Genomic DNA, 24,361 nt, shown 5'->3' with positions numbered 1-24,361 from the left:
AGTAACCCGGAACAGTGCTACTAGTGCATTTTTACTTTTAATTTGAAATGCTGGACTCAGATGTGGAGATTTTCTTACCCTGTTTATTTTAATGTGTTTATAAATCCACCTTAAAATATTTTATTGTCTGAAAACAATGTTTATTTTACTCCTAAAGATGACATTGGCGGGGGAGGGGGGTGTTGGCAAGATTTAGAAAGGACTCTGATTTTGTGCTTCATTGTTGGCATCACTTCAGTAAGACTCTTCCCTCCCTCACCCCCTTTCCTTTCCTCTATAGCCCTAGATAGCCTGAAACTCACTCTATGCCTTAAGCTAGCCTCAAATTTGCAGCAATCCTCCTGCCTCGGCCCTCCAAGTGCTGGAATTACAGTCATGAGTTACCATATCCAGCTGTTAGTCCCCTTTGTCCTAGTCTGTAAAGTTTCTCCCAGTCTGCAACATAAATTTTATGTTATCAGTAGCATAATTACCACTAATTAATTGGCTTTGCTCATGGAAAACACCGAATTTGAGGCTGATTGGATTAAATGAGAAAATTCTGATTGGCAGCTCTTTTCAAAGTTTGAAATTGAAGCCGGGCGGTGGTGGCGCACGCCTTTAATCCCAGCACTTGGGAGGCAGAGGCAGGCAGATCTCTGAGTTTAAGGCCAACCTGGTCTACAGAGCCAGTTCCAGGACAGCCAAGGTCACACAGAGAAACCTTGTCTTGAAAAACCAAAAAAAAAAAAAAAAAAAAAGTTTGAGGTTGAAAGAACAGTTGGAGTTTGCCAATTGGCTTTAATAATTTGAGGGCTGGAGATGTGGCTCAGCAGTTAAGAGGGCCTGCTGGTCTTCCAGAGGCCAGGCACCCAGCACCCACAGGAGGCAGCTTGTAACTCCCTGTAATTCCATCTCCAGAGCATCCAACTCCTTTTTCCAGCATGGGTGTGCAAATGCATGTGGGCACACACCAGATAAATAAAAATAAAACAAATCTATTTCTAAAGTTTTCATCATTTATTTTAGAAGTCTTCTGAAATGATATCTTTACCATATACATTAAGTCATGGGAAAAATTAAAGAAACAATATCCAATAAATTGAACATAATCTTGAAACACATACATTTAAGGCATGTCTACCACTGATTTTAATTTCAGTTGCAATGAAAATTGTTTTGCCTTAACAAAGAATTGGAAATCAAAACATAAGAATATATTTTTACAAAATTATAACCCACTTCAGACAAGCATTTCTCATTTGAAGAGGAAAGTAGTAGTTGTGGATTTTAATTTTACAACTGGGATGTAAATCATTTTTAACATTTTATCTACAAGTGGCTGGTTTCATCACCGTGAAATGAAGCAGGTGGTTCAATTCAGCAAGCGTTTATGGGACATCTATGAAATGAATGCCTGTGCTAGGTGTGACAAGGGATAGAAAGAGAACAATCGTAGGTTTGTGCTTCACTAAATGAAATAACCAACAACCTAAGAATATGAATTGCTACTGGTAAGCTCAAGTTCATGTTCTGCTAGCCAAGAGAAAAATGTTGTAAGAGGATATGAAAAAGAAATGTGCTTTGTCTCAGTTTCTAGCTACGTCTCCTTGGTGGTTAAAAAAAAATAGTAAAATTAAAACAACTACTCATGTCTAAATGAGGCACAGGAATACTTGCAAAGATGACAAGAAAAGGTAATGTTTTTCAATTATTATGTATTTTGAAGATATCAAGTCAGGTGCACACAGAGCTCTGGGATTTATCTGACTTATATCTGCTAGTTTTAGAGAGAAAGCTGAAAGGAAGTTACCATGGTTATGGTGATCCTGTTAGCTATGTGAAAGAAGACTACATTGGAATTGAAATGTGCCTTCCTCTTTATGAGGCAGTGGACAAAAGTATGTGCATTTTCCCAAGGGCTGATGGAAGCATCGAGTTGGTATTCTATTTTGTTTATCTCTTTTATTCTAGAGCCTTTCCACACTTCTGTCTGGAAGCTGAGCCTGCCACTTTTCAAGTTGTACCATTAAGTGGACAGTAAGTACATTCTCTCTTTCTCCAACATTCCAGGGACCAATGAGTCACAACTGTTAGTCCATTTTGATATTTATAAGTGGTATTAGTTACTTCTCTTAATGCTGTGACAAAATACCAGCAAGAAGCAACTTAAGAGAAGACGTGTTTACTTTGGTTTATAGTTTGAGGGGACGTTGTCCACCACGGCAGGGAAGGCATGGTCTCAGGACCTAGAGGCTGCTGGTCTTACTGCACCCAGAATCAGAGAGTGAACAGGAAGTAGGGCCAGGCTATGAAACCTCAAGGTCTGCCCCCAGTGATCCACTTCCTCCAGTAAGAGGCCACTTCAAGTTTCCTACAACCTTCCCAAACAGTACCACCAGCTAGAGAGCAGAGATTGAAACATATGGGGGGGGGGGGGGGTTTCATGTTCAAACCACAAAAATAAGAGTATTAGCAAAAATAATGCCTAAACTTATCATTAGAGCAGAATACTGTCCAATAGCTAGCAGTCATTTCCATCATCTTCAGTGCCTCCCTGGAGTATCCCTGGTTAATAAGGTTTACTCATAATCTAATGGGCATATTTCTATATATTTCTCAGGGCATTGCCTGCTTCCAGAAATTCACAAAGTATGATGCATAGCTTATTCTGTCAAGGTGTGGAGGAGATTTTGATACTTCTTATGATATCAAAATCACCATCTCCTCGTTTTAACATTCCCAATTCTTGAAATTTTTGTCTGTTAAAATGGGTTCTACTGGGACTTTCCCTGCCCAACATTGTATTTCCCCACTTGGCAATTCTATTCAGTTCCTTTCCCCCTTTATGCCCAGTTCAGTTATTTTTCTCACTACTTTGACAAGAAACATGACAGAAGAAGTATAAACGGAGATGAATTTATTTAGGCTGGTATTTTTAGAGGGCTACAGTCCATTATGGCACGGAAGGCATGGCTTCAGGAGCAGATCTGTCTGTGGCATCCAGAGCGTGGCAAAGGTTCTTCATATGGGCTGGCAGGAAACGGAGAAAGCAAACTGTAAGCAGAATCCAGTAAAATCTTCAAAGGGCCTATTCCCTACAACCAAGCCACACTTCCTAAAGGCTCCACATGTTCCAAAGGAGTGCCACAAGCTAGGGATCAAATATTTAAAACCAGAGCCTGTGGGAGACATTTCAAATACATGGACACAACCATGGGAGGGGCAAAGCCTTCCTAGGATGAGACTCAGAATGATAGCAATGACTTCCTCTGGTCCGAGTGCAAATGATGATAGTGTGTGCAGAACTTGTTTATCATACCTTTCTGTGTATGGCCTAAACACTGCTCTGCTCCTGACCAAGACCCAGGAGCTACTGAAATTAGTTCAACCTGCTTCTCTGATCAGCTCTACACATTAACTCTGCCTCCTTGCTTAATTGTAGGTAACAACCACACCTCCATGTTGAGCTGTTCAACTGTATATAAGAAACATGCTATGAGCGAGCTTTTCTGTGACCCTGTTTTTGTTATTTCTTCATTTCTTCACCACTCCTGGTGAGGGTTCTGGAACCCAAGCCGTACAAGGAAATGGCACTGTCCCCAACATTCCCTGACATGGCTTGGCTAAAGAATTTGAATTTTGTATTTCCATGACCATGCAGCTTCATAGCATGATGTGTCAAAATCCATGCTGACAGACATGGCAGGTGTCTAGAAGCTGGATACGTGCACACTGACTTTCATGACATTTAGCTTAAATAGCTGTGGTTGAGAGCCACAGCAACTGGCACTGGGAAAGATTTTTCTCCCACTTTAAGAACATTTCCATGGGAAAGGTAGGGTAGAATACCTAGAAATGATTATTTTGTCTCAAATTTTGAGAAGTGAACATGTCTATTTGTGTTTTATTCTGCCAGGGTTTGAAAGTAAATATTCGTATTTTATTCCTTCTTACACAAGTCAGCACATACAATATATAGCACCTTGAATGTTTTACCTAATAACATGGTTTAAAATTTATATAATCTCAGAATATAAAGAGCATCCTGAATCATTTTAAAGCTCTATAGCATTTCTGGGGGATGGGGGTTGAGACAGGGTTTCTCTTCACAGCCCTGGCTGGCTTTGAACTCAGAGATCCACCTGTCTCTGCCTCCCCTGTGCTGGGATTAAAAGTGTGTACCACCACACCCAGTTTAACACTGCATAGTATTTTAATGTTTAGTTGTATTATAATTACTTAGTAACACGCAGTTGATGGACATAGAGTGTCTTCCAAACTTTTACAAAAAAAGTTACAATGAAGAAACTTGCATACTTAATTTTACATGTGTATGTGTTTGTGCACGTATAAACTACAGTTTCTGAATTCAAACAACATTGGTATTTTTGATAACTATTAACATTTATTTTCCATTGAAAATGTATCTACATTTGTTTTTTTACAGGAGTGGGCATAGTTTTCAATGTACTCAGGCTTTTTAAAAATTTTTTATTTAAAAGTTTTTTTTTTCATTTTACATACCAATCCCAATATCCCCTCCCTCCCTTTCTCCCTCTCCTCCCCCCACCTCTCCTTATCCCACCCCTCCATCCACTCCTCAGAGAGGATAAGGCCTTCCTTGGGGAGTCATCGAAGTCTGGCATATTAACTTGAGGCAGGACCAAGCCCCTCCCCACTGTATCAAGGCTGAGCAAGGTATCCCACCCTAGGGAATGGGTTCCAAGAAGCCATTTCATGCACCCTGGATAAGTCCTGGTCCCATTGCCGGGGGCTCCCCAAACAGATCTAGGCACATAACTGTCACCCACATTCAGAGGGCCTAGCTAGGTCCCATGCAGGTTCTCCAGCTGACAGGGGGAGTCCATGAGCTCCCACCAGCTTGGGTCAGCTGTCTCTGTGATTTTCCCCATGACGATCTTGTCTTCACTTGCTCCTGTGATCCCTCCTCCCTCACTTCAACTGAAGTCTAGGAGCTCAAACCAGTGCCTGGTTGTGGATCACTGTATCTGCTTCCGTTAGTTACTGGATGTAGGTTCTATGATGACAATTAGGGTAGTTACTAATCTGATTATAGGGGAGGGTAATTTTGTACTCAGGCTTTTAAAACAAACAACCTACCTAACTAAAAATCAATCAAATAGACAATCAAAAACCCCAATTCTTTTTTTGGTTTTTCGAGACAGGGTTTCTCTGTGTAGCTTTGTGCCTTTCCTGGATCTCACTCTGTAGACCAGGCTGGCCTCAAACTCATAGAGATCCGCCTGGCTCTGCCTCCTGAGTGCTGGGATTATAGGCATGTGCCACCACCGCCCGGCTTAAAACCCTAATTCTTATTCACTCACATAGAATCAAGATTTTTCCCTTCCAACTCTCCCCACCCTGTCTATCAGTTTCCCCTGCCTGAACAATTTTATTCTTAGAGTTTGCAAAATAGCTCACCTATGTGTAAATAGCTTTTTGTTAAAAAAAAAATATGGTTTTTAAATTAGTTCATTTTGAGAAATGTTTTCTTTGGTTGGTTTCTAGTAAAAGTTCTGCTTAAATAATATATTTCTTTTCAACTATTACTCCTTAAAATTTTGAAATATTTGATCCATCAGGTCAGAGAGGTTGTAAGTTCCAATGGTTAAATAGGCTGATGTCAATATACACTATAAAATCAATTAATTTCTTTACTCAATGAATATGGGTCTTTAGGCTAACCATCATCTCATTTACTATTACTATCAGTAGCTCTCCTAGGCAGGGACACCATGACCGTGGCAACTCTTATCAGGGAAACATTTAATTGGGGTGGCTTGCTTACATTTTCAGAGGTTCATCATGGCAGGGAGCACGGTGGCATGCAGAAAGACAAGGTGCTAGAGGAATAACTGAGAGTTCTGTATCTTGTAGACAACAGCAAGGCCTGCGCTCACAGTGACACATTTCCTTCAACAAGGCCACACCTCCTAACAGTGCCACCCCTGAGCTTATGGGGGCCAATTACATTGAAACTACCACAGTCAGTTGTGTATTTCATGTCAAAGAAATATTTATGATAAGTATTATAATCTGCGTGAAATCATAACACATAATAAAAGACCCTCAGTAATCCCAGATGCATATGCCTTTAGAATGAATTAGTTATAATTGGATATAATAAGATATATACATCCAGAGGATGTTTATCTGATTGTTGTCTGGTAAGGAGACAAGGAGGCTTGAAACAGAGCTGACAGGGGAAAATGTTGGAGGTTCCACTTCAGATAGTAGTACTATGAATTATAGGATAATAGGAATAGCTGTAACCTAACAAGGAATACTATTAGCATGGAGAAAGCCATCTTCTCAGGCCACTTACTTTTTAAAAAAGAAACTGTGGTTTTAAAAATATTTGCTTAAAAGAGAGTTACAGAGGGTTTTATGGCTCCCCCAAATCAAATATCAGTGCAGACGTTCTGGAGATAATCGCAAAAACTAGATCTTTTCTGATTATAAAAAAATCACATGCTCAAAAACTATTTAGGAATGTAAAAATAAAGGCTGATAATAAAAGACAAAAATCCTAAAATGGTGAAGTATATTTCTACTAATAATCATGCACACAGACTGGGGTTATACTCTAGATACTTTGTCATTCCATTTTTTTTACTTAAAAATATGATTTGGGGGATTTTCGATATTAAAAAACCTATTGTGCCATGCATTTAATGGTTGTATAGAATTCCATTCTGAGGACATAATATGTGTGAATGAATTTCCAGTCAGGCAAGCAGAAACCAATTTATAGATTTGATGCAGGAAAGGACTGGATGTTAGTGATTTGCCACAAAGATATAAAGTCTCAGAAGATTAGACAAGGGTTTCCATCAGTTAGTTATTAGCTTGTAACAAACCATCCAAAACTTACTGAGGTGTAACAAACTTACTTAAAACCAACACATTTATCCAAGAGACAATTCTGAGGTCAGAAGTGTCCGTTGAGCTCTTTGGACAGTTCTCCAGTCTCCCTTGAGCTCTCTCCTTCATCTGTGGTTGAGGAGATGTTGGCTTTGCTGATCTGGGCTGGGCCCTTACATATCTGAAGCATCCCCTGTGCTGCACACAGTGAAGTCATTCTCTACAAGGCTATCCTGTGCTTATTCTCATAGGGTTGTGAGACAGTGGGCAGAAGCGCCTGAGTTTTCCACAGGCCTTAGCTTGGCAGTCCCACAATGTCACTTTCATTACATTCAGTGACTCAAAATAAGGAACAAAGCCACCCCCGATTCAAAGAGAGAAAAAACAGATCTCACTTTTATGGAAATGGCTTTATCATCACCGTGAAAACACATCATGAAAGCGGGGAGGGGTTAATAATTTGGGAGGCAGAAGGGAACCCGTAACCAGAGGTCAAAGGGAATACAGGAGGGCCATGGGGGAGGGGAGTGAATGAGGAAAACATAAGATGACATATACATATGAAAGCAAAGAATGAAATCCATTATTTTGTGTGCCAACTTGAAAATGTTTTTAATTGACACAGAGAGAAAGAATGTTCTAGTTTTGTAAGCAATTGAGCACAGTGTATATTGCCGAGAGAGCAGAAAGCTCTCCCACTACTGCACTGGGGCCCACTGGGCTGTCTTAAATACAGCTCTGCAAACGGTGCCCTGGCTACTCCTTTTAGAGGCAACTGTTCGAACTGAGTGGGAGCCCCGGGATCTAAAGGCTTCCCTGTTGTTAACACTGCCACAGATGCTGTGGAGAATAAAGAGTTCCCTGTAGTCTTGCTGTTGCTTCTGCTGGAAGGACCCCAGAGATGGGAGAAGAGGCATCTCTTTTTTCCCCATACTATAGTCTGTCTACCAGTGCTTCTCATTGGCAAACCTAACAGGAAGCTAGTTGGGAAGGGAGCCAGAAAAATGTACTGTGTAGGTTTCTTTATTTCTGTAATACCAAAAAGAGTATCAAAAGTAATAGTTGAGAGCCAAGTGAGATTCGACTATGAAATGATATCATTTTTAAACTGATCCTCTATTGCTAGCTATTTAGATGGCTTCTTTAGAGATACAACATAAGTACAGACAGCAAACACATCAATAGGAGTTTCCAAACGCACTGAACAATGACACCTCGCTTCCGAGAAATGCATTAAAGCATAGTCATGTCCTCCTTGACCAGAGCAAGAAATGGATAATGGAAAAAGCAGGGCAGCCCTAGGGCTGGCTGCTCTGCCCCCCACCTGGATTGGTGCTCATTTTCAAGGCCAAAGCACTGGCGTCCTGCCCATTTGGGGTTCCAAAGGCTCCGAGTTTACCTCAGAAACTCTATCCACACTTCCTTTGTCCCATAAGCAATGCTTGAAATAAAAGACATCTATAATAATTTTTCAAGAAGGAAAATAATTTTATTACAAATGGAATGCAACTTAAAAATATCAAATTAGTATTTTACACAGGTAAAATTTCCTCCTAAGAACATTGACTTATGCACACTAATAAATTTTATGACTGTAGTCACTGAAGTACAGTTTATATTTTTCCACTCTAACATCTGTAGAAATTATTTTTGGTATATTTCATCTTAATAAGAATTTATATACAGTTAAACGTCTATAACAATTAGTCCTTGCATTATACATTCTATAGTATGTATACATTAAAATTTACTCCTCTGTTTTTCTTCCCAAGTGGAGGGTAAGCTCCCCAAGGATAGGGATCTTGTTTGTTTGGCTCATAGTTATAATCTCTTGTAGTTAGTTTCTCATAGATAGTGCATACTTTTGTAGAATGAATAAATGTACCTAAAATCATAATTGATAGATATTTTTTAAAGATGGGGTCTGCTTATGTAGCCCTAGCTGGTTCAAACTCAAAATCCCCTTCTCTGCCTCCTGAGTCCTGGGATGATGGGTATGCATCACAACACTTGGCTTTATAGGTTGTTAGTTCCAGTATTCCATAATGAATTCTGAAATTGGGATTCTTATAAATACATTTTTGCACATGCGTTTACTTTTGTACCACAAAATCATAGAAGAAGAGTTGATGGATCAAAAATCAAAAACAAGAGCTGGAGAGATGGCTGAGCAGTTGTTGCTCTTCCAGAGGACCAAGATTTGATTCCCAGCATACAACTGGTGGCTCACAACCATCTGTAACTCCAGTTCCAGGTAGTCCAACACTCTCTTCTGACCTCTAAGGTCCCCAGTCACATACATGGTACACATGCATATATTTGGGCAAAACACTTCCATATATAAAATAAATTAAATTAAGAAACTCAAAAGATACACACACATATACACACACACACACAAAAAAAAATAGAATCAGAAACAAACTTGAAGAACTTCTCTCTCAAATTCCTTCCCACGTATTCAGGAAGTCTCTGGTCTGCAGAGAGGTGACACTTGTATTTCCAATCCTGTCTCCCTAGCTATCAGCGACTACTCTCATTCTGAGTCTCAAGATTAGAGCCCTCTCAGTGCTGTTGGCCTTGTGCTTCTGTTAGGTTTGTTCAGTTTTGAGGAAGTTGAGTCTCTTACCTTTCCAGCCATGTTCGGGGCCATTCAAATGTCATTCTGATCAAATGAGAACAGTACCTTCTGTCCTGCTGTTTTGTTGTTAGGTGAGCTATATTCGGTACAACCCTTTTTGTGTTTCCAGTATCTTCATGACCTTTTTGTTAATGTAGGCTTTAAAATACTTCCTTTCTCCTCAAAGCTCATGAGAAGCCTGTGGAGGAAAAGTGAGGGCCTGCATTCCATGTCTATCTGTGTCAAGCCGTTGTCTGTACAACTGTACCATCTGATATGTTTACCATGTCCTCTTGAACCAAGCTTCCCAAGCTTCATCTCCCATGCTCTTGGGTTGAATGCTTTCCTGGGTGCTTTGTGCATGAAGACCCAGTGTGTCCTGAAGACAGTTCTGAATTCCAGGGTAAAAGTCATTTGGGAAGCTCAGGTAGGGACCCTGGAGACACACAGATACAGTAATATAGAAATGTAGATAAATGAACATATATTGGTAGGGTGTGTGTGTGTGTGTGTGTGTGTGTGTGTGTGTGTGTGTGCGCGCGCGCGCGCGCGCGCGCGCTTGACACAACCTAGAGTCAGCTTGGAAGAGGGGTCTCAGTTTAGAAAAAGCTACCATCAGATTGGCCTGTAGGCTATTCTCTGGAGCATTTTCTTGATTAATGGTTAATGTGGGAGGACCCAACCAACTGTGGGCAGTGCTACTTCAAGGCAAGTGGTGTTTGGGGATGTATAAGAAAAATAGTGGACGTGGGTCTGAGGGTAACCCAGTAAGCAATGTTCCTCCATGCTTCGTTCCTGCCTTCAGGTTCCTGCCTTGAGTTCCCTCAGTAAAGGATTCTAACCTGTAAGATAAAATAAACTCTCTCCTCCTAAGTTGGTTTTGGCCAACATCTTATCACAAGCAATAGAAAGCAAACTAAGAAAGAAAATATGTTCAAAGTTCATGTAAGAAACTTTGCAAAGCAGTTCAAAGATTTCTCCCTTTAAGTCCTGAAAGTATAATACTGTAATCTGTTGAGCAGTGGCTTCTTTTATAAAATATTATTTTCTGATTACAAATATAAAATTTGGTAAACTAGAAAAAACATTTTAAAATGTATAAAGTACCTATTACCACAACTCTGAAAAATATGTATACATACTTTGTTTTAGGTACAAGGTTTTGCTACATAGCCTAGGATTACCTCATACTCACTGTTTAGTCCAGGCTGGCCTCAAATTTGGGACAATACTCCTGCCTCAACTTCTCGAGTACTGAGATTAATAGGCATGCACTAGCATGTTTAGCTCATTATGCACTTTTTTTCTAGTATGCTTCCAACAAGTCTTTATACAGATAGTTGAGATGATATTGCATATACTTTACTGTTGTTTCTCAATAGTATACTATGCTTTGCCTCTGGGCTTTTTACCTTTCTTTATTCTATATATCTTTCTTTCCTCCTTATTCCATGGCTTGTTGTGTGGCTGGGTGGCTGGCCCCTGGAGTCCTCCACTCCTTGCTCCTCAATCTTCTCTTCCCAGATTTATTCTTTCTGGCTGACAGCCCTGCCTATCCTCTCTCCTGCCTACCTATTGGCTGTTCAGCTCTTTATTAGACCAATCAGATGTTTTAGACAGGCAAAGTAACACAGCTTCACAGAGTTAAACAAATACAACATAAAAGAATGCAACACATCTTTGCATCATTAAACAAATATTCCACAGCATAAACAAATGTAACACATCTTAAACTAATATTCCACAACAGCCTAATGCAGGCAGAACTGAGAAAATGCTCCAACCTGTTTCTCCCAGCCCTGCTGCCATTTTCTTAGGTCCAGACCTTCTCTGCTTTCAGTCAGACTGTTTTTGTTTGTTTGTTTGTTTGTTTTTTCGAGACAGGGTTTCTCTGTGTAGCTTTGCGCCTTTCCTGGAACTCACTCTGTAGCCCAGGCTGGCCTCGAACTCACAGAGATCTGCCTGCTTCTGCCTCCTGAGTGCTGGGATTAAAGGCGTGTGCCACCACTGCCCGGCCAGTCAAGCTGTTATAATTACCTCCCTACTCCTCTCCCGCTTCTGCTCTTTTCTTTTGCTAACTTCTCATCCTTCGTATTGCTTTCCAAATTACTGCCCCAAACCATGTCAGATTAAGTCATGGCACTAAGGGGACTGCTCCGCTGCTCCAACTGCCTGCACTAGGTCTAACTTAGGGCCTTAGCCAGAGGGAGGCGGGCTGCTGCCACAGCAAAGCCAACTTTTTTTGCCTTCCCTGGGTCCTCTAGCTACCTTGTTACTTCTCTGAGTGAGCTTTTTGCTTTTGTTCAAGCTGCCTTTGTTCATGCTGTTTCAAGCCGCTTTTGTAATCCTCAAAGCCCACCATTATCTCATTGATACTTCAAGGCCCATTTCAAATGTCACACCTTTATTCAACCAGTCAACAATTATCTATTGAGTCACCACCGTGTACCATGCATTTATTAAGGAATTTCCATTGCGTTCCTACTGTATCTATGTGCTGAGGATACACCAGTGAACAAAACAAACAAAAATCCCATCCTCTGTTAAGAGTTTACATTTTAGTGAGTGATGGGGTAGGGGTGGGGGAAACCCACAAAACCAAAAGTTCAAGCACACACAAATTCAGACCCAAAACCAAAATCAAGCATGTAAACAAGAAAATGTTACAGAAATATTATGTCAAGAAATAAAACAGAAAATGACTCGGTGACAGTTTTCAACCGGAACAGCCTCTCTGAGGAGGTGACATCTGTATTGAGATTAAATGACAGGAAGAAAGGGACTAACCATTCAGGGGTGTGTGTGTGTGTGTGTGTGTGTGAGAGAGAGAGAGAGAGAGAGAGAGAGAGAGAGAGAGAGAGAGAGAGAGAGAGAGAGAGAGAGAGAGAGAGAATGGATGCTTAGATAGTGGGAAAGGCCCCTGGGTTGGGTGAAGAAATCACATCACTTTGTTTATGTGAAAGCAGCTGAAACACAGGGCTGATGAGAGAGCAGCAGCAGATAAAGTTGGAGCCAGCTCAGGTATGTTTTCCAAGCTGAGGTAAAGACTTGGAATTTGATTCCAAGTGCAGTGACAGAAAGCCTTTGGAGGCTTTTAGAAGGCAAGAGGATTATGTTTGAAGGTTCTGCTGCAATGTTACCTAGTCAACAGACTGAAGAGAAGGCAGTAGGAGCAGGGACCAGAAAGGGGCTTTGGTGGTGGTAGTGCTCTTCACCTTCAAGTACTTGCCCAGTTTTGACATAACAAAAATTAAAAGCTTCCGTCACTTTTAGATAAACAGAGAACATTCTTATTATCGCTTTAGAAGGCCTGGAGAAACTGACTCCTCTCTAGCCTCCTACCCTCCTCTTTGCTTCCAGAAGGTCCTTCCGTTCTCCAAACACACCCTTTCTTCAGGTGGCAGAACCTTTGGACTCGCTGTGGTTATATATTATTTCTGTATATGGTAAAGTAAATACAACATTAACATTACCACTTTACCTATTTTAAAGTACAATTTAGGATAGCTCATATGAATGGGATAATGAAATCTGTGGCCTTTGTGTCTGGTTTCTTTCACTTACATAAAGTTTTCAAGGTCCACCCACATTTTCACATATAATGGGTTATCTATTCCTCTTTATGAGTGAATAACATTCCATTGCATACATATGCTACATTTTGTTTCTCCATTCATGATCTGATGAAACACTTGGGCTATCGTGAATAGTGCTAATGTGAACGTCCATATGCAACTGTTCGTTTAAATGCCTGTTTTCAATTCTTTTTGATGTATACATAAGGGTGGGTTATATTTTCTGTGGCTGCCACCAGAAAGCATGACAAACTGTGTATCTCTTTTAAAAGACTATTTTATGTTTAATTGTGTGTATGCGAATGTGAGTGTAGGTGCCCAGAAGAGGGCATTGATACCATGGAGCTAGAGTTACAACAAGTTGTGAACTACCCAATGTGGGTACTGGGAATTGAACTTCCTTCCTCTGCCAGAGCAGTAGGTACTCTCAATCACTGAGCCATCTCTCCAGCCCCCAAACTGGGTGCCTTAAAGCAATAGAAATACTTTCTCTCACAGGTGTGAAGGCTAGAAGCATGAGACTAAAGGGTCAGAAGAGCTGCTCTTGCTGATACTCTGGGATGAATCCTTACTGTCCTCCTCATAGCTTATGTAAACGACCATTGATCTTTAATGTTCTTTGTCTAGAAGTTGCATTTCTCTCATGTCTGCTTCTGTTACCAGATGGCCTTTTCCGTGTGTGACTCAGTCTTGACATGGACTTACCTATTTATCATTGTTTTCAAGGACCCAGTTATTGTTGATTAAAGGCCCCCAATAGTCTACTATGACCCCATATTGACTTAATGATCATATTTGCAACCAAGTTATTTGAAATGAAGTCACATTCTGAGGTCATGGAGTTAGAGCTTCAATATGCCTTTTGGAAGTATACAGTTCATCAGTGACGCCCTGCCAGACACTTCTGTGTAGCTAAATCCTGGCAATTTTACCACAGAATTGCAATGTGGCTCACATTTTGAACAGACCCTCCTAATGGTGCCAATGCTACTAGTTTAGGGATAGGGTTGACACCAGATGGCAGAATCTGACATTGGGCCATAGTTTGCAAAAAAAACAGGCAAAGCTTTATTAGGACACAAGTCCAACATCACCTGGAACTGGAGGGAGACCACAATGATTAAGAGGAGAGCCATGCTGCTGCTTGTTGGACAAACAAGAGCAGCAACTTTCATATATTTGGTGGGGGATGGGCTAGAATTTGGTAATTGTCCATTAGTCGTGGGCACAGTTTCAAGAGGTATTTCCTGTCTTGGGCATTGACATCCTAGATTTGTACTTGGTGGGCTAAGGGTCAGGGGGCTCATTCAGGAAGAACTGCGCTGCTAGTGCTGTCAACATAAATATTCTTGCTTTATGACAGAAGTGAAAGATTCCCAGCACTTGAGCTGCTGAGAAATCACAAGGGCAGAACAGAAAAAGTCTATCTGCCCCAAGAGTCAATAGGCTGAGTTAACTCTGTATTACAGTCTTGGACAAAAAGCTTCTCAATTAGTCAACATGTCCACATGCAGAAATGAGCAGAGTCTGATGCACAGGCTGAGGCAGCAAAGGTAAGAGAATGATATGGAGACAGAATTACCAAGCTTATCATCCCACTCCCATGGGATATATGTGGGCTCTTTTAAGGAATCAGTTTTTTAGCAAAGTGTTTGTGAGTTGACCTAGCCAACTGTTAAAATTCATATTCCAGATGTGTTATCTCCAGCAAGTCTGTGGAAGCTTTTGTATTAAAAACATGTATTCAACCTCTGAAATCAGTGCTATTTAGATCAACTAAGAAAATGAAACCAGAGGGCTTAGTTAGATTTGTCTTCAGTGACAGTTCCTTCTTATCTTTGTTTTTATTTGTGTTGCTATCTCAGACCACACTAATTTTAGCTTGGTTCAGTCTTAAGGGGCTCCTAGTCTGTAAACATTCTGGCCTTCTGGCCTCTGACAGAGAAAGTTGTTGACAAAGTAGGAAGAAAAAGGCAGAAGAGAATAGACGATAAGTTAATGGCCCTGAAGCTGTTTGCCTTTTGTCCCTATCTGTTTCATCAGGACCAACTTGTCCTCTTTTGGGCAAGACTTTTCTGGATTTAGCAATGAAACTTGTGGATGCAAGGACATTCCTCAGTCCTTGTAAAACTAGAATGATCTTTTTAACCCCAAATCACAAATCATAATTTTTAGCAAAGCTGGCTACAAGATATTTTAATTTACTTATTAGTTATGTTACTTATTAGATATGTATATATTTACCTCTACATTTAAATAGTTTATTTGGGGTAGAATAATCTAAGTTTTCAAGAAATTAGATTTAATTAGACATTCCAAAATAAAGCTCCAAATTGAAATGATGAGTTAGTTTAAGCTGATGTTTTTCATCCATAAATATCCTCTAGTCTGTATAAACTCATCAAATTATCCTTGAGGGGATGTTAAGATTTTTGACTTTGCAGAGTCACTTATACATGGCCAAGGTACTTTTCAGCTATGAGCTTGAAATCATTAGAAGCAGACAGGGCCAGAGAGTTGTGGGAATCAGTCTGCAACCTCTCAAGGTGAAGAAGAAATCTCTTTTGTCAAGACGAATTTAATTTCATCACAGCAACAACAATGGCCTTCAACTCTTGCTTAGTTTTAGAACCACATGAAGAGCTTTAAAGACTCTGAGCCTCCAATTCATACCAAATCATTCAGACTAGCTAGGACTGGGTTTGGGCATTTGCTGTCTCTTTTCAGCTCTGTAGGTGGTACAAATGAACAGCAATCATTGAGAATTGCTGCAAAGTCTCCTGTCCTTTCACTGAACGGTGTTTCTTATGAATTGGCCATTTTCTTCACCAAGTCTTCTTTCTCATATTTGTTTCTTGTTTGTACAATGACCTTTACTGACCTGCAACCATGTCTAATTGATTGCAGGTAGTAATTATACTAGCCACATCTGTTCTTGAAAGGCTTTGCCAAGCTTTATTGACTCTATTATTTTACTCTTTCACAGAATGTATTCTTAACAATGTCCACATGGAGTTAGCCTGTGATGATGTTGCTTCCTATTGTGTCTCTGGAGAATAATATTAAATCTCTGGCAGAATCTATACTATATGTTCCTCCTTGAACTAGCCACAGGAAATCTAGGTATAGTGCATATTATTTTCTATTCTGAAATAAATCACATGCCATAGGAGTCATTCATTGGTTTTTACTATTCTCACTAAACCATGCAACCACCACCATTATGTAATTTCGCAACACTTTCGTCACTCCAAAAATCAAAGCAACTCCTCAACCCATAGATAGTTACTCTTTATGGAGTGAGATGGTCTGTGCTCACTAGGTGAGGCAAATGATTTTTCTGGTAGTTTAAGTGATTTTTGTTGTTATCTGTTAAGCGTGTGTATAAATGTTGCTACATCTTGTGATTTAGTTTTGTCATTTCCAAATGTGAGGAAATCTAAAACTATGGAGTTCAAAGGGAACTTATAGATACCAGTGAAGTTGCAAGGATTTGGGGGGGTCTCTGAGCTCTCTGGTTCCTTGCTATCTTTCCAGCTGTCTCTCTGGGTGTCAGTCTGTTCCTGGCACAGACAAGGTGTGCTTATCTCCAAGGACACGACTCCTGAGTGTCCAAACGCAGCAATACAGTACACAATCTTTATGTAGCCAGGGGCAGTCCCTGCTTCGTATAAAGCCGAAATCTTAGTGCTGGGGTGGTCTGAAAAACGTTGCCCTCACTTCTGACCGGACCTCTAGGCTCTCGGGTTCCTTCGGTCCAGGAACCACTACAGCCTCCACCTCGGCTGGGGGTCTGGGCCCGCTCAGGAGTGCAGGCTTGAGCTGCATTCTCAACATGCAATCAATCGCCAGCCGGCCTGCTCCTTCTGCCCAAGCCCCGCAGGGCGCGCGCTAATGCACGCGCGTCTCCCAGCCTGCGCGCGCACGGGAAGCTCGGGGAGCACGCGCCCCGCGCGCCCCGCCTCCCTTGGCCCCGCCTCCTCCCCCTCCCGCGCGCCCTCCCCGCCGCCCGCCGCCACTGCCGCCACCGGAGCTCTGTAGTATGGCATCGAGGAGAATGGAGACCAAACCTGTGATAACCTGTCTCAAAACCCTCCTCATCATCTACTCCTTCGTCTTCTGGGTGAGTGCCCACGCCTGGCTGCTGGCCGGACCACGGTCCAACAGACCGTGTGATGATGATCTTAGAAAGAAAGGTGGAAGGAAAACCCAAACCCCAAACCCAATCTTAGCCAGTGGATAAGGAGACAAGCACAGAGTGCTAAGTCGGGGCTGCGGGAGGGTAGGGTGCAGGTCTGGGCTGCTGCGACCCTCGATTTTACCTGACGAAAGCTGTAGTGATCTACGTGGTGGCGGTGGTTGCAGATTTTTGACCCTTCAAAAAAAAAATCTTTTTTTTCTTTTTTTTTTTTTTAAATGCATTGATTTCTTAAGCTCCCAGGACAGGGTCAAGCCCCTGGGGAAAGTTGTGGATTCGCTTGTTTTCTCTTCTGGACTCCTCTCTCTACCTTAACAGCCAGTTTTGGAGGCCTGTTGGATCTAACCTGTGGCGGGCTGGGAGCGGGCGCAGGACGGCGGGATCTGATCCCATATTCTGACTTAGTCCCAACCCGGTGGGGCTGCGGGAGAGAGTTGACGTGAGTCTGCCTGGACAAGGACGATCAGTCTCCCAAGCGCACTAATGCGGGACAGGCGCCGCCACCGCGTGGAGGCGCATGGAGAGGGTCTTACATAAGCCAGGGGTATCTTTGAGCTTACTCAGCGAATGGGTCTTACGACCCCTTTTTGGTTCCTTTTCACCCTTTTCTGTTTCCATCCGGTCATTGTGTTTACTGTGTGAACCCAAACTGCAGTGCCTAAGAGGAGGACCCCTACCACCTGGTGGCTGCGGTGGTGATCCAACTCTTTTCCCCACCTAATTGGTACTGCTACTAGTCCTTGAGCTCAATGCAGAAAGGTGACGTCAGTCCTTCAGCCCCGGCCGGCGATGGGCTGCGTGGTGCACCTCGCTGAGGGATGCGCCCTTCTGTGCGCAGGAGGAGGGAAAAAAGGGGAGGAGGGGGTCCGGGCTTAAGGCTTACCTCATCCTGTTTGGCAATTCATGGAATCAGTGCAGGGCTGACACTGCAGTGATTCATTTGCAGAGGTGGGTGGTACCTAAAGACCATCCCCAGTTCTTTCTCTCACCACGTAGATGCCCCCTCCCACCGCCAGATCCCTCTTCCCACCTTAAGACAGAGCCCCCCTGCAAAGGAATGAATACCTGCCCCCCCCCCATAATCTGGGTCATTCCAGCTTCCAACGCAGTCATTTTGAAATGACTCTGTTGAAAAAAAATCTTGCCTTTGGTTGTTTTTTTCTTGCCTTTCCCACCCCAATATTAGGCCTGTTTTTGCTTCAAATGTGGAACACAGTATTGAATGGGGTACCTATATTCAGACTGATGGTACACTGGATTGTTTGCAATAGCCAAGACAGGAGCTGAGATTTATTATGTATTGAAAAATATCCCTAATGTGTCTAGGCTTTTCTTTGCCACTGACATTGGTGATACTTCAGGTCTGGAAAACCATGGAGTGTAGCGGCAACACATACCAGGGGTTCTGCAATGAGATAAGAGTAGCATGATCGAGACAGTCCACCATGTAAGAGAAACATAGGAGCTGACGTTTTATGGATTGGAAATGACACAGGCTGAATCATCTCAGTAGTGGAATTGTGGGCTAGCTATACATTCAAGGATCTTGTTATGTATGCCTGGAAAAAGCAGTAATGCTTGGTGACTGTCCAACTTCGCAGTAGCCATTGCTGGGAACTGGTTTAGCTCTTTATATATCTCCTTCAATCTGTTTTTGTTTTGCTTTTTGTTGTACACACTTCCTATTTGTTTCTGGAGTAACTCCATGGATGATTGTCTTAGGCTCCTGAAAAAGAAGGTTTATGGTGCATGGGGAGTAAGGAAGGTTGTTTTCTGAGCATCTCTGAAGCCTGGTAAAGAAGGGGTTGTTCCAGGCTTCCACTTTTCATCTGGATTATTTAACTCTTTTTGTTTCACAGCACCACCCCCACCCCCACCACCCACCATCCCCCACCACCCACCCCTACGTGCCTCCATGAACCCAATTGCTTACTGCCTTCGAAAACATCTTAAATGATCCTTGTGTTGTATGCCTTCTGAAAGTTCCTCATGCTGGCATTTAATTTTATATTTTGTACTTTCAAGATTTTCATATTCTTAAGTATTTACCCAGAGTATTTTCAGTAGTTTAAATAGGATTTAATGATCATTTCGTACTTTACAATAAAAAGAATGAGCTCTCTCCAGATAATAGGTCATTTTAAAGATGTTTTTCTTAATAAGCCGCAGTCCAAATGCTGAGTTTTTTAAAACTGTACCTTGAATGCTATTTTAAACAAAGCAGCTTTATTCAGACGTAATTCATATGATATATGTCACCCATTTAAAGTATGCTGTATAAATATATTATTAACATGTAAATAGTTTGCATTTTAGTGTGTTTGTTATCATTTTAGTGTTTTCACAGATACAGCCATTACTACAGTTAATTTTTGATTGTTTCATCATTGAAAATGATGAGAAGAAACCCTGTTCTGTCCTTTAGCTCCCATTTTCTCTCCCACTTGTTCCTCTTCTGGTGCCAGCCCTAGGCAACCACGAATGTACTTTCAATTGCTATAGATTTACTGTTCTCAACATTTCATGTATGTGAGCTCATGTATTTGCCCTTCTGTGACTGATAGGTTTCAGTTAGCATGAGATCTTCATGATTCATCCATGTTGTTTGTGTGTGTCAGTACTTCAGTTTTATGGTCAAATAGAATTTCATTTTGTGAATATACTATATTTTGTTTATCCATTGATGAATATTTGGGCCATTTGACTCTTATGGATGATGAGGTTATAATGATTTATGTGCTATTTGTTTGTGTGTGTGTGTGCCTATATTTTCATTTTTCTTGGTTATATACCTGGGGGTCTGTATGAAATTACTAGGTCATATAACTCTACGGTTAATTGAAGAATGCCCATACTGTCTTTCAGAGCAAGTGTTCCATTTTATATTTTATATTCCCTTTGACAGGGTTCCAGTTTCTCCATATGCTTGCCAGCATTTGTTACTATCTGGCTATTTAATTGTTACCATCCTTGTACTTGTGCACTTATATATCTTACTGTGATTCTGCTTTGAATTTCCTTAATTTCCAACATGCTAAAGTTGAATATTTTAAAATGCTTAATGGTCGTTGGTCATCTCTTTGTATACTCATATTCTTTGATCATTTTATTTGGTCTATTTATCTTTTTATTATCACATTATTAGCCACTCATATATTCTAGGTACAATCTCCTATCAGTATGAAAATTTTGCAAACATTTTTTCCCATTCTGTGGCTTTCCTTCTTCTTAGCTGTCTTTTGAACTGTGAACATCTATGTAAAATATATCTATGTGTATATATTAATGAAGTGCAAATGGATTGGCTTTTCATTTGTTGCATTGTTCATGCTTTTGATCTCATATGGAAGAATCCTTTGCCAAAGATCACAAAAATAACATGTTAAAAACTGTTTATAAGAATTATTTCTCAATTCAGTAAATATAATTGATATATGACTATTTTTTGAATACCAAGTACTATGTCTCGCACATGGTAAGTACTCCATTTTTTTTTTTACATTTCTGGAATTATGCCATGTAATATAGAAAAGGATGACCTTGCACTCTTTTAAGGGGAATGTGGAGAGATGACTAGTCAGGATTATTTCCATCGTGTTCCTAGTGAATTGTTTTAGACTTCTTTTACTTCAATTTAGGTTTAGGAGTAGAAGGTGTTTCATCTTAAAATGGTCATAGGTTAGTAGCATCAAGAAGTACTTTGGCCTGTACCAAACCCGAAGACTACTGTTATGAAAAAGAGATCAATGTTTTTATTTGTATTTTTTGTATGCAATCACTCTCCCTGGCTGCCATATTTTGCTAAAGTTCTGATTCTCAACAGGGAACAATTTCTGCATATTTGGCCATGTCTAAAGACTTTTTTTGTTACATCTGAGGTGGGTTCCACAGGCATTTAGTGAGTAGAGACCACAGTGTTGCTAAGCAGCTACATGACAGCTGATGACTCCTTGTTGGGGTTGAGCCCTGCCCAATATCTGGCTCAAAAGGTTAATAGAGCCAGTAACCTTTACTGTATTGGAACTGAGCAGTAGAGTGCTGTGAAGAAAAGGAGAGCCTGATGTGAAATTCACTGTATTTACCATACCACAGCATGCTCAACACAATTACCTGTCAGAAGAAAAACATTCTCTATGATGTGCCATAATTGTTTGAAGATTAAAGGTAAGTGACTCTTTACAGATTGTGTTCTAATGGATAGGATGGTGTTCCTTCCAGTTCAATGATGTCACCTGAGTGCTAATAACACATTCTTATTTCCCTTGATTTGTATGTTTTATTTTCAGGTTTGGAGTTAGAGGGAAATAAACACCTAGGAGTAAGTTCTCCTGTGTGTACTTTAAAGACTAGAAACAGTATTCCATGGTAGTTTACTTGGGAAATATTTATATTCTTAATAAATGAATGAAAACTGAAATTTAATGACTACTCCTGGCTTAGTTATTTAACACAGCACAGAGGAGTAGAGCTTTCAAAGGGGTACTATTTTCAGTCTATCTGTGGTGGATTAAATGTGTTCTTCCTATTCACGTGTTGGTAGATGACCAGGGGTCTTAAAAACAGCTGGCTTACAATAAAGACTGTTAAATCATTATATCTTTGTGATTTCTTTTGTCAGATATTTTAATGAATTGTAATTTATCTTAGATTTGCATAAAATATCTCTCTTGCTCTATATAAAATGAAGGTTCTAATTTTCATGAGAAATGTAATTCAGAAGCAAACAAGAAAACCTTCTAAATATGTTACTGTTTTGTTTTATAAATTTTTATGGACTTTAAGTACTCATCTGCATTTCAAGGTAAGATTTAAATTGACTACTTCTGAACAGTATTTTGTAGAGAAACATCCTTTGCTTCATTCTAGTGAATATTGGATTTGATTATTTTATTGTATAAGAATGTAATTAGCTTAATAATAGTATTGTTAAATCTTTTTATGGTGAAATACCAGTGATTTCTCTTTTCCTTTGTAAAACATCATTAATCATTTGGGAGTAATTAAAAAATAATATTTTTCTCTTTTTTGAGCTAGGAACTTTCAGGGATTAGGTTTAATAAAGAGGAGAAAATCTAACATTTACAGTGTTTGAGAAGGGCACATATTCCTGCCAAATTTTTTCACATATCAGTTCAGTTCAACGAACATTTATTGAATATCTGTCATATGCCAGATATCATTTATTCTGTAAGATATTATCTGTTCACTGCATGCTGCATTTGACATTTTAGTTGGATTTATCAGTAATAGTCACTTCCAAATTGTTCATTTTTAGGTATTATCTAATTGTTGTCATACTATAAAAAATGAAAATGTGGTTTCTTTTTTTTGTGTGTGTGTTTTTTTCAGGACAGGGTTTCTCTGTGTAGTTCTGGTGCCTTTCCTGGAACTCACTTTGTAGACCAGGCTGGCTTCGAGCTCACAGAGATCCGCCTGCCTCTGCCTCCCAAGTGCTGGGATTAAAGGCATGCGCCACCACTGCCTGGCAGAAATGTGGTTTCTTTGAACTCTTCTTTTTCTCTCAGTTTATCACACATCATTTTGTGTAAGCAGTGGGCTGTGATGAGCTGACTAGGAAAGTCTCTTTATAGTGGAGCCATGTAGTATGGATATTATGAATACTTATTCAAATTTTTGTTTTCCCTGTAGTTAGCAACCACCTTGCTTTTCCCTTCGCTTTTACTATATTTACTAAAATTCATTTCCATATTCTTTTCAAGAACTATATGTCTTTGTTGAGTGTATTAAAGCACTGCATGTATTGTTTGTGTGGCCTAGTGTGAGGGAGATTTGTCTTATATCATTTTGGCTTTCAACTTGGACTAATGTTCTCGGGCCTTATGCTATGCTGAATCCTCAAAGTTCCTAGATGTTTGTTTGTTCTCTTTCTTGATTTTTTTTCTCTTCATTTTGGTAGAGCAAACTTTCAAGTAGTTTTCTTTCTGGAAAAGGGTATATGGGAAGTCATATAGTGAAGCCTTTACAAATTCAGAACTCTTATTTGATGATTAGCTTGATAGTTTGGCTGAATATATAATTGTAATTTAGAAAGCATTTACCCTCAAACTTTTACTATCTACTTTCTACCAAAGTCGTCTTGTTATTAATGTTGAAAAATTAGATATTGCTATGATTTTTCTTGAATCCTGTTTTTCCCCCTCTGGGAGTTTTTTTTTTCTTGCATATTTACAATGCTCTGAAATTTTTCTCTGAAGATATTAGAATTTTTTTTAAGTTTTTCTTTATTTCTTCATTGTTTCTTCCAAACTATTTTGTTTTGGACCATGTTATAATCACAGATGTTTGGGGGTTTTCTGCCAATTGTTTTACATATGTTTAAGAGGGAGTCATTTAAAACAGATTTGGGAGCTGTTAGCATGAATCTATTCCTATGTTTGTTGGTTGTAAGTTGTGTGGCTTTGTTAGAGTAGATGAGCTTTAGGACCAAGATCAAGATTTTTATGCTTTTGATTTTTCTGTTGGTCTGATCATATGACCTACAGAAAAATCCTTTCATTTCTCTCTGAACAAGAAGGTAGGGATACGAGAGAGACACCATGTGTAGTACACAAATATCCATTGCATTCCTGTCCTGCTTCAGAGACGTTCTGCTTTACTCTCCAGAGAATACATCTCTGAACCTATGGTAGAATGAGAGAAAAAACAGAGATAGGAAGTTGGAGGTTTCCTAAGTGCTCTTCAAAACGTGTTTTACTAGCTCCTCCTTATTTCATCCTCCTCTAACGTCAGCTGTCTATGTCTTCTGGAGTGTAAATACTTTATTCTAGGCTTTTCCAAAGCTACTGCCATAGTTTTTGTTAGCCCTCAGGATATCAATATGGCTGTCTTTTCCACTCTCTTTATTATTGTGACTTTTAAAAAAGATCCTTTTAGTGTCATGTCGGTGGAATTTTGGGAGTTAGCCAAGATGAATGGATGTGTTCAATCCATCATCTTTAACTAGAAGTCCTTTCTATCTGTATCTCTACTTTGCATGCTTTTAAATAAGCAGTTGATTCTTAGTGATTGTATAGAAAATCTAAAATGGTAATAGTTGGATTATCATAGTAAGTATTGGTATAAACACATACACACACACAC

General features: G+C 40.1%; 1 protein-coding gene across 1 annotated transcript in view; it reads left to right on the top strand.

Moving 5' to 3' along the window:
* Positions 1-17,049: 17,049 nt before the first annotated feature.
* Tspan7 (tetraspanin 7) overlaps positions 17,050-24,361 on the top strand; it is a 104,625-nt gene continuing 97,313 nt past the window's right edge. The window contains exon 1 of the mRNA XM_052740608.1: positions 17,050-17,185. Within this exon, the coding sequence (XP_052596568.1) occupies positions 17,105-17,185 (81 nt within the window). The 5' untranslated portion in view covers positions 17,050-17,104. The remainder of the gene's footprint in view (positions 17,186-24,361) is intronic.

The sequence above is a fragment of the Peromyscus californicus genome, unplaced genomic scaffold, assembly GCF_007827085.1.
Source record: "Peromyscus californicus insignis strain IS unplaced genomic scaffold, ASM782708v3 Scaffold_10__1_contigs__length_136768540, whole genome shotgun sequence".
Lineage (NCBI taxonomy): Eukaryota > Metazoa > Chordata > Mammalia > Rodentia > Cricetidae > Peromyscus > Peromyscus californicus.
The sequence above is the reverse complement of the archived record's forward strand: the minus strand, read 5'-3'. Positions and strand labels throughout refer to the sequence as shown.